Genomic DNA, 10,559 nt, shown 5'->3' with positions numbered 1-10,559 from the left:
CAGCAGACCCACCAAAGGTGAGAACAGGAGCCCAAGGCTGCCCCCTACCTCCCTCTGTCAGGCTCCAGGTGGCACAGCCTGGGAGCGAAGTGTCCTAAGGGCCACACACGCAGGCTGCTTCGAGTGGCCTGCCCAGCCCAGTGCCAGGAAAACTGAGGGCGGAGAAAGCTCTAGCCCAGGGGAGCTGGGGATCCTCCTGGCTCCGGGGCCTCAAGCCAGCAGCACCCAGGAGGTACAGACACCTGGTGCTCGGGCAGGAACTCAACGTGGAGGCCCTGGGCGTGGCTCTGCCTTTGCGACCCCTGTGGCCTTGTCTTGGAGCGTCTGCTGGCCTCTCAAGTCAGTCCCGTCCCCAAGCTCAGGCCTGCTTCTGGGGAGTCCCCAGGCACTGTCTTCCAACTCTCCAGCACAGGTGCCTGAGGGTCTGAGGCCCTGCCCCACACAGGGGAGTAACAGGCAGCAGCAGGATGTCTGACCACAGAGCTTCCTGAGGCAGTAAGGGTGCCACCCTGGCGCCAGGGTGTGTGCCGGTGCAGGGGTCTGCCTGGCTTGCAGTGCCTGCTCCCTGCACCCCACCCACAGCACCAAGCCACTGCCCTCTCCTGGCAGCTCCTACCTCATGGGCCCTGGGGAGGTTGAGGGGACCCAGAAACCCCCTCCCACAGTACAGCTGGAGGGAAGAGGGCCTGTCTCCTGGCACCTGAGAACAGCGGCCCCCAGAGTCCTGTGGGGCCCCACGTGGCACAGCCCCACCTCCCAGCAGCCCTTTCCCCCAGCTGAATGAGGGGAGTCCCTCTGGATAGCACTTTATTGACACCTTCGGACCCTTGGGCAGGATCAGCAGTTTCCAGAGCACAGGCATTCCCCCCACCACCCGCGCTGGCCTGTGCCCAGGGGGCAGCAGTGCCCAGCCAGGCCCCTGTCCCAGCACACATGCCCTTGGGGGCGCAGCTCAGGCTCAGGCCCCGGCCACTGGGGCCTCGTGGTTGAGCACGTAGTAGTCGTGGACGTACATGAGCACGGCCACCGGCTGCCCGATGATGAGCGTCAGCCACACAGCTGCATTGCCGTAGTTGCCCCAGAAGAAGCGGCTCACTATCCAGGCTAGCGGGATCTGGGGACACAGGGGCCCATCAGCAGCCACAGTGACCACAGAGTTGGTTCCCAGGTGTGGGGAAGAGGGCTGGCTGGGAGGCTGCATCAGGTGCTCACCTGAGCCATCATGCCCGTGAAGGCCCAGAGGCGGAACATGCGCAGAGGGATGCTCACCAGGTACTGGGGTGGGGGCAAGAGGGGCATCAGCTGAGCCCTCAGCCACACCCACCCAAGGGCAGGACAGGATGCACCCGCAGAGCACTGACCTCGTGGAAGAAGGCTGAGGCCAGGAACACGCACGTCCTGGCCAGCCACTTGCTACTGCCCCGCCGGAGCATGGGCTTGTAGAAATGTCTGCAGGAGGAGGAGGTGGGATGGGCGCCCAGGCCACGGGCCGCCCGCCCGCCCGCCCGCCCGCTGCATGTGCCCACACCCACCTGAGGCACCACTTGTGAACAGGGATGTTCCAGTTCTCCCAGAAGTAGGTGACAGACTCAGAGTTCCTGGTGTGGAGACAGCAGCAGGTGATCAGACTGCACCAGGACCCTCCAACCAGCCCCCAGCCCCCAGCCCCCAGCCCCACACCCAAGGCCACCCACCACCAGTCCCGGTAGAACTCCCGGTCTCCAAACCGCATGAGCTCGGCCACAGCATTCAGGCAGGAGTGGAAGAGCCAGTAGAAGAAGATGAGCCAGATGAGGTGGTTGGGGACCTGGGGGGTCATTTGCCAAGTTCCAGAACACCCCTACCCGCCCCCACAGGCTCCCCGACCGCCAGGCTGCTCACCGCCAGCTTCAGGAGGCGCTCAACGATGCGCGAGTAGTCCATATCCTGTGGAGATGGGGCTCAGCGGGCTCCTTGGCCCCGCCTCGCAAACCCTCCTCCCCGAGAGCCTGGCCACTCACCTTAAAGGGTTTCATGGAGTTCTGGATGGTGGGGACCATCCACTGCAAAGGAGGGCAGAGTGTAATAACCTCGCTGGCCACCCTGGGACCCCCCCACCCCAACCCCGGTGCAGCACAGCCCCACCCAGTTTGCATACCTGCTGGATCAACCCCACTTGGAGCTGGGTAAGGAACAGCTGGAGAAGAAAGCAGAGGACAGCAGTCTCAACCCCCTGGTGCCCAGCAGCCCCCGGACCCCGCAAGGCCCCCAGCCTCCAGCCTCACCATCTCAAGGAGCCGCCGCAGCAGGAAGCGCTTTCGGACGCGAGGGGAGCGGGGAAAGTTGAGTTCGTAACACAAAGTAGGAGCAAAGAGGAAGTAGTACAGATCTGGAACAGGAGGGGCAGGGCTAGCATGGCAGAGGCCTAGCCCCTGCGTCCCCCCACCCACCCTCCAGGTCTAGCCCCTGCGGGGTCCTCACCACGGTAGGTCAGATTGTCTGGGTAGCTCACAGTGCCCTGGGCAGCTCCCCCATTGGCCTTTTTACTGGCAGAAGCTAAGAGCAAGCAGCAGAGTTGGGGCACGTGAGACTGGTGCCGCCCAGCTCCAGCCCCATGGCAGGTGGCAGCCCCAGGGGACCCCAGCCCTAGGCAGCCCCTCACCGGCCTTGGCCTTGGCCCTAGCCCTGCGCTCTCGGCACCACAGGTTGACGTCCCGGTAGGAGAACAGCTTGAGGAAGAGGATGGTGTACACTATCAGAGCCAGCACGGAGCCCACTGCAGGAGAGGCAAGCTCAGGCCACGCCCTCCCACACTGCCCATAGGAGAGCCTCGGCCACAGGGCAGCCCCTGTGGCTAGCCTAGGTCTCTCCTACGGGCCCCAGAGACAGGCTGGGACAGGGAGAGATGGGGGCCCACCTGGAGTGATGGACTCAAGCAGGAAGGCCACAGCCGCCGGGAAGCAGAGAATGGTGGCCAAGTTGACCACGTGCAGCAGCAGCCCTGCCTGCTCCGTCAGGGCACCCTGGGGTGGGGGGGTGGGCAGAGCGCTCAACCAGGGCCCCCACTCCCTGGACAGACGGTCTCCCTGGGAAAGGGCCACCGGGCCTGGTGCAACTCCTCCCAGGAAAGCCACGCACAGCCTGAAGCCCGGAAACGTAGTGGGGTGGGCTAGTGCCCCACCACAAGCCTGGACCGGTGAGGAGCAGACCTCCTTGCAGGGCAAGACGTGAGAACACTGCTTACCACAGCCAGGCGCTTCTCCACCTGGAACGCAGCCACAGCAAAGATGTTGGCCACTGAGGACAGAAGCACCACAGGGCAAATTCAGGCCTGGGTCAGCCCTGACCCCTCCTGAGGCCCTCCTGGGCACCCAGCTCACCAATAACCAGGCACAGAGCAGGCCAGCGGTAGGGGTCCTTCAGGAACAGAGACACCACCTGGAGGGGGTCCACCAGGACGCCGTACCTGGGGGCGGGGGCGGATCAGGGGGATGAGGGGCTGAGCGTGTGAGGGACGGGGCCTGACTAGCAGTGGGTGCGGTGTGGCCAGGGCCCTGGGGAGACACTCACTTGATGAGGTTCTCTAGAAATAACCGAGCATTGCTCAAGATCTGCAAGAGAGAGAACGGAACAGCCCTGTCAGCCCTGGCCTAGGAGCCCCCATCCAGCGGGTCAGGGCAGCAGCCTCCATCCTGCAGGCCCTGCCCGGTCTGACCTCCGGCCAAGCTCCCAGACTCCTGTGCACCAGTGCAGGGACCAGAGGTCCCTCAGCACTGCCCCCAGTGTGCCCACAAGAGGGAGCTAGCCCAACATCAGGCACCTCCCGGACACCTGTGTCTGCAGTGGCAACAGAAAGGGACCCGCTGTCCAGCAGCGCTCCCCTGCTCTGCTGAACTGGTGGTGGCCCCAAGCCCAGCCAGGCCAGGTGAAGCTGCCCCCGTGCCCAGAGCCCCACCCTCCAGCCAGTCCTTGCAGTGCCCAGCTGTGTGGCGGGTGCTGTACCAGGGTGTCCACGCCGTGTGGGGTGGCAGGAAGAAGATGGCCAGGGTCCTGAGGGGCCAGGGGATCTGTGCCTGCAGCACCACCTGTCCCCAGACCTCTGCCTCACCTCAGGTGTTCTTGCAGCACCCCAAACCCAGGCCTTGGCCCCAAAGCTCCCAAGGACGGAGCCCCATAAAAACAAGCTCCTGGCTCTAGCCTGGGGCTGGCTGCTTGGCCTCCCTCTGCAGTGACAGGGAACCCCTCTTCCACCCCACAAGGCAGAGGCCCTGTGCCGAGGTCACAGAAGGTTCTGTGCAAAAGGGATGCTTTTCCCGGGAACACTGGTGGGGTCCCTTACCTGGAAGGTTTCACGAGGAGATGACAAGCTCAGAGAGGCACGGGCACCCTGCCATGCCCTCCCAGCTGAATGCCAGACCCACCAGCTTACCAAGACACGTGGTTTCACTCTGTCACCCCACCTGGTAGTGGCCTGTCCTGAGAGCCCACAGCAGGCAAAAGCTGGAGCTGCTAATGGGCAGGACCCACCTGGAGGCCCCAGCAGCACAGGGAACACACAGGCAGCCCCGCGCTCTGGACGCACGGCTCCTGCAGGGAAGGTGTGGCAGAGGCACCAGAAGCAGGGGAAAGGCTTTGGGGCTGTACCAGGTGGGCCCAAGGGGTTGCAGGAGAACAGCCCAGGCTGCTGGGGGCCCGCCTCTTTACAAACAGTCTAGGCCAGGAATGGCCCCCCGAGAGGCCAAGGATACATCATTGCCTGGGGGCCGGCCAGCACCTGGCCCGCTCTCCCCTTGCCCAGATGTCCTTCACCCACCAGGCTGCACAGCGCCCTGGGGAACCGCCCAGGGGCCACAGACAGGGAGGAGATGGGGAGCCCCTCATACCTGCACAGCCAAGGGAGACACACCCAAGACAGATGCAGACACGTCAGTGTGAGGGTCAAAGGCCTCGGGCCACATCAGCCCTGAGTGCTGGGGGCCAGGCCCAGGCAGGCCCTTGCCCCCTGCCCTGCCCTGAAAGCTGCCTCTTTGAGTCCTGGACTCCAGCTGCTTCTGGGCCAGGGCTGCTGGCCCCAGAGGCAGTGGTCTCAGCCAGGCCACAGAGTGAGGCAGACACAGGGTCCCCTCAAAACAGCTTTCTGAGGCTAAGGGAGAGGGGCCAGGGGCCTGCAGAGCTGTGGGCAGCCTGGGGCTACCGGGCTGAGCCCAGAAGCATGTTCTCACCCCTAGCTCCCCTCAGTCGGGGCCTGCCGGGGGCTCCACGCCCACTATGGCTATTTGGAACAGCAGAGGAAACTCAAGCCCAGAGCACTCCCCCAGGAGCCCATCCACTCCTTCCTGCTCCCCTACGCCCTCCCAGCCAAGCCCCTGGAGGGACTCCTGTGCCCCACAGCACAAAGGCTCCCAGACCAACCTCTGCAGACCTCTCCCGGGATTCTACAAAGACAGGGTTTGAGTGCATACCCTACGGGAGCCCCAGTATACGACCACTGCAGGGCCCGTCACTGCAGTCTCTCCCCACCAGCCCAGTGCCCCACTCACCCCGCCACACACGCTCTGGCCCCCCTGCCCCCAGGGACAGAGCCCGTGCCCCACTTGGCTGCAGGGACACCTGCCCAAGATACCACCCTACTTACCAGCATCACCACGCACCAATTCAGGATGCCACGGTAGTTGCTGAAGCCACTGTCGGAGCTGAACAAAGAATCCTGCAGGCGGTGGCACCTGGAAAGCGGGGTAGGGTGGGGAGGGACCTTTATGAGCAGGTACCAGCGCAGACCCAGGCAGTGAGGACCGCAGGCAAGGGCAAAAGCAGGCCCACGGCTCCAAGCCCTGCACACACTAAGGGGCCTGGCCTCCCCTAACCCCTTAGGGGTCGGCCTCAGGGCCCAGGGCGGAGCCAACCTCAGCCTCTCCCCCAGGGCGGAGCCAACCTCAGCCCCTCCCTCTCACACATCCTGGCCCAGCAGTGGTGACCCTACCTCAACCCTCTCTTCTGCCCACACATCCTTCTCCCCATTTATAGCCAGAGAGGGGCCACCCCCAGCCAAGTGCTCAGGAGCACTCAGAGGCCTGCCGCTCCAGGCAGCTGGCAGGGACAGGCCACAGACAGGACCTAGCACATCAGGCCTGGAGTACCCCAGGCCAGGAGCCAGCCTGCCTTCCCAGTTGCCTCCAGCTGCTGCCACAAACGCTGGCTATGGTGTGGTGATGGGCCAACAGGAAGAGTCCACCCCAGGGATCTGGGGGCCTACCTGGCAATGCTGGACAGAATGGAAGGGAGGGCAAATCTGCCTTCTCAGATGGCTCACCCACCTCCTCCCCATGCTGGTCCAAGTTGGCACAAGGACCCATGCCAAGGGCCAGCTGAGCACCTGGCCTGACATGCACCTTCCTGGGGGCAGGAGCCCAGCCCTCATGTGGCCTCCGATTGTTTCTGAAAAATGATAGCCTGTCCCAGTTCAACCACGGCAGTTAGCACTGTGTTCCTGCTTGGGCTGAGGGGCCAGTGGGAGCCCACCCAGGACCTAGGCACCTGATGGCAGGGAGTCTACAGCAGAAGCAGGGAGAAGCCTGCCCACCGTGAGAGCTCCCACTCCATGCTGGGGCTGGGGGACACAGAAGCTGACCCTCACACCTCTGCCTCCTCAAGGCAGAGGTGGAGGAGGGGCCACAGCAAGGCAAGGCCAGGCCCAGACCTGGCGGCCAGTTCACAGGGGGCAGCCCCGCCTCACCCCAACTGCCATGCCACCAGGAGACCTCCACAGCATTGAGCAAGGCCTCTGGTTTTGTAAGAGGAGAGGCCAGGGCCTCCCCTTCCCTCCTGTGGACACATATCCGCCTCCAGATAGCTGGGGCACTGCGCAGATGCCCTCTCCGGTGGCCCTGCCTCAGTGGCATGCCCGGCTATGGTTGCGGTCAGCACTCGGTCGGCCCCAGCCAGGAGGTGAGGGGCCGGGGAGGACTCCTCACTCTGCAACCAGGACAGTGCCAACAGCCTGGCCTTCCCAGGCCCGCCTGCACCTGGCCCGCCCACCACTTCCAGTCACAGGCCTGTGCTGCCTTGAGCCCCGCTTCCAGGTCTGTCCTGGGCCGCACAGTGAGGCTGCAATCTCCACCCGAGGCCGTCTTCCTGAGTCTCTGCGCCTGCCTCTCTGCGAGCGGGCAGGGGAACAGTTTCTGGGCCTGTCCACTGCATGGGCCCATCCGGCCCTGTCCCCCAAGTTCAAGCCCATTCACTTTCACTGGAACCATCCCCCAAAGCCGCCTCATGCCACAACCTGCCAGCCACCCATCTGCCCATTAACACGCCCAGAGGACTGTTTCACAACAGTGTGACCCCTGCTCCCTTTGGGCCACCAAGAAGACCACGCTGACTTTATTTGCAGCAGTCGCTAAGATGAAAACAGAGGTGGGGAAAGAGTGGTGTTTTTGAAATCTGACTATCAATAACATTATAACAATAAATAATATTAAAAGCTTTTCCAAATCCCCGCTGTCAGGCTTCCAAGGCCTTCCTCAAGGCACCCTCACCTACTCCCCAGGGCCCTCCATAGGCCCTCTGACCATCCCCAACCAAGGCAGCTCCCTGCCTCCACAAGTCAGAGGCCCCAACCCCAGGAAGGAAGCCCACCATCTACCAATACCCACGGAGGTCCAGCAGCTGCAGTGGACCAGAGGGCAGACAGGCATGGCTGGCATGGAAGGTGAGACCTGGCCACCATGCCCAGAGCTGTCTTTGTCACCCTCTCCTCTACTACAGGGGCTGGCCACACCTTTGTACCCTCCAGCAGTCCCACACCTGCTCCCCAGTTCCAGCCAGCCAGCAGGGCCACTGTAACTCATCACACGTCACTTCACTCAGCCCTCGCATCAGCACCGGGAAGCGGGCACACAGGGAAACTGAGGCTCACAGAGGTTCAAAGCTTTCCCAGAGTCACAGCCCCAAATGTGGACCACACCTGGGGACCACATGGTCCAGGTCCAGAGCCAAGCAGAACAAAGAGGGGCAGGGTGCCAGCTGGGGCCTCCCAGCTGCCACCTCCTGGGCACTTCCTACAGCCAGCCTCTAGACCAAGCCCCGGAGTGCAAGGTGGTTGGGTGGGCTCCCCACACCCTCAGACCCTGCTGGAGAGAGAGAAACAGAGGACAGTCCAGAAACAAACACCCTGAGAGAGCCTGGAGTGCCTGTGAACCAAGGGCGGGAGGGCGCAGCAGGCATTCTGGGCACCGAGGTGTGTGGTACATCTGGAAGGGTTGAGCCACGAGGCAGAGCAAAAGAGGTGCCCTCTCTTTCCTGCTCCACAGCCACACCTGCCCCAGGCCGGAAGGAACAAGCTCACGCCCAGAGCCTCCCCCGCCTGCCCAGGCCCAGGTGAGCAGGAAGTTTGAAGGGGAGGAAGGAGGAAGAGGGAGCAATGGCAACAAGCAGGGAGGAGGGAAGGCAGGTGAGAGGAGGAGGCCCGGAGGAGGGGCATCAGAGGCCAAATCCCAGGAAGGCAGTCAGAGCCAGGCCCGGCCCTGCCCCAGGAGCCCCTGAACTGTGTGGCATCTGGGTTTGAAGGACAAACACACATCACCGGCATTCCCCAGAGATCAGCGTGGGGGGCGGGGGGGTACACTGCAGTGGACCCTCCCTGTCATCTACTGTTTTTCCTCCCAAAGGTCCATCCCTCAGAGGTGGCAGACAGGGATCCCACTCCCTCAGCCCAACTAGCAGGAGTACATGACAGGCTCTGGACCCCTGGCTGTGTAGGGCAAGAAAGTAAGTGACTGCCCATCCCAACTCACACAGAAGGACCCCGATTACCACCCTCCAGAGGGGAGATCATGCCAGCCACGCCCCTGCCTCCTGGGGAGGATAACTCAAGGGTCAGCAAAGGGCATTTCTGTTCTTCGCAGCCTCCCTCAGTACCACCTCAAGCCCACAGGAAGCAAGCACCCCCTCAGCAGAACCAGCCCCCTCCCGCATGGTACCGTCACGAACTCTGTGCCTGAACTTTGCTCACACTGTTCAGTGCTGAGATTATCTTATCTACCAGGTGAACTGTGAGCACCCCAAGGGCAGGGACAGTGCCTACCCCCTCCCCACAGTGCCCAGTGAAGAAAACCTCAGTTCTTGTTTACTGAGAGAGCAAATTCTTACCAGCCAACTGACCTGTGGCCCACTTCCTCCTTGAAAACCTCTAGCCCGAGAGCTGTTCCCAAAGCCAAAGTCCCTGAGGACCCCTTGGCCAGGGTGAAGGCGAGTGGAGGGGTCTGGACATGGAGGATGGCAAAGGGATGGCTTGGAGCCAGCTTGCGGGACTGAGCCAAGGGCCAGGTGGGCCAGGTCCTCCCCGTCAGCCACAGCTGGCTCCCCCCGCCCCCTCCTGTCAGTCTTTCAGCCAAGCAAGGCGCCCACCTGTGGGTGTGCCCATTTCAAACCCATCTCCTGTACCCCAACCAGGGGTGAGAGTCCTCATACAAGACTCAGCTCTGTCCCTACAGCAAGCACTTGGGCTGGTAATATAAGCAGGACCCCAGGCCAGCCAGTCACTGGGGGACAGATGAGGGGCCCCCATGAAGACCATTTTCGGGAGAGTCGGAGGGATGAGAAAGCCTCCTGCGCTGCCCCCTGCCCCTGTCCTCAGGCAGTCCCACTCCCCGGCTGGCCCACCCTCCTCTGGGAACCTTCTCTACCCTCAAGGCACCCCTCAGAGCCCTCAGGAGGGACCTCCTTCATCACAGACTGCCAGATCCCACCCATCTCCTTCCAGGAAGAGGACTCTGCATGGCTGCAACCAGCCCACCTAGGGCGGCAGGCTCACCCTGGGAATGAGCGTCACCCACCTAAGGATGGGCAGAGGGAGGGGCATCTGGAAGCTGGGCTGCGGACAGCTCCTCTCGATACCTCCATCTGGGTGACCCTTGGCAGGAGACCATCCACCCCTAAAGCCTCAGTTTCCCCGCGGGGGTCCAAAAGGGAACACCTGTCTATACGAAGTCTGAGAGCCAGGCTCTCGGAATCGGAGACCGCGCGGCTGCGGACACGCCCCGGGGACCAGGGAAGGTTGCGGGGACCCTGGGTCAAGGGTCAAAGGTTAGGGGTCAGGCGCATCGCTACCTCAGATCCCAGGGGCCACTGCCCACGTCGACGTCTCCGTCCTTGTCCTTGTCCGGGGCCGGCGAGTCCCCCCAGGCGCCCACGTCCCTCACCTCTTCCGCCGCCGCGGGCCCGCTGCCGCCCTGGCTCGAGGGCCGCGACCCCGGCCTCCGTCGCCGGGGGCCGCCCGAGCCGCCGCGGTCGCCCATGGCCTCAGCCAGCACCCTGCCGCGGCCGAGTCGCGGCCTGCCGGACTCAGCGCCCGAGACCTGCGGCCCCGCCTCCGGACCCTCGGCCGACGGCCGCCACCGCCCCCTGCCGGCCGCCGTAGCCCGCGCGCTAGCCAGCGCCGCCAATCAGCGCGCGCCCTCTAGGTTAGGCGGCAGCGCGCGGCAGCGTCACTCCCCCAGCCGCTAACTGGCCCGAGGGCCGGGCACGTGTCCATTTGTAGTCCGCGGGCGCGCGGGGTCTCTGGGAGTTGTAGTCGCCCGGCGCGA

The 10,559-nt window shown here is 63.7% G+C and overlaps 1 protein-coding gene across 2 annotated transcripts; it reads right to left on the bottom strand.

Annotated features, from left to right (window-relative positions):
* Positions 1-790: 790 nt before the first annotated feature.
* DGAT1 (diacylglycerol O-acyltransferase 1) lies at positions 791-10,371 on the bottom strand. 2 transcript variants are annotated; one of them, XM_064476714.1, is made up of 17 exons: positions 10,084-10,371; positions 5,615-5,702; positions 3,550-3,590; positions 3,360-3,445; positions 3,224-3,276; positions 2,897-3,002; positions 2,642-2,755; positions 2,461-2,535; positions 2,265-2,368; positions 2,138-2,176; positions 2,001-2,042; positions 1,882-1,926; positions 1,695-1,807; positions 1,533-1,598; positions 1,362-1,449; positions 1,213-1,275; positions 791-1,114 (listed from the first exon to the last, which is right to left on the bottom strand). In XM_064476714.1, exons 1-17 carry the CDS (start codon positions 10,269-10,271, stop codon positions 959-961), a joined length of 1,467 nt encoding a protein of 488 aa, XP_064332784.1. In that variant the 5' UTR covers positions 10,272-10,371; the 3' UTR covers positions 791-958. The 2 variants fall into 2 exon arrangements, with proteins under 2 accessions (XP_064332784.1, XP_064332786.1); XM_064476716.1 differs by lacking the exon at positions 2,897-3,002 and having other exon boundaries at positions 2,642-2,708; positions 10,084-10,292.
* Between the last annotated feature and the right edge of the window lie 188 nt (positions 10,372-10,559).

Source organism: Camelus dromedarius, chromosome 20, assembly GCF_036321535.1.
Source record: "Camelus dromedarius isolate mCamDro1 chromosome 20, mCamDro1.pat, whole genome shotgun sequence".
Classification (NCBI taxonomy): Eukaryota; Metazoa; Chordata; class Mammalia; order Artiodactyla; family Camelidae; genus Camelus; species Camelus dromedarius.
Note: the sequence above shows the minus strand (reverse complement) of the source record. Positions and strands in the feature narration are given on the sequence as shown.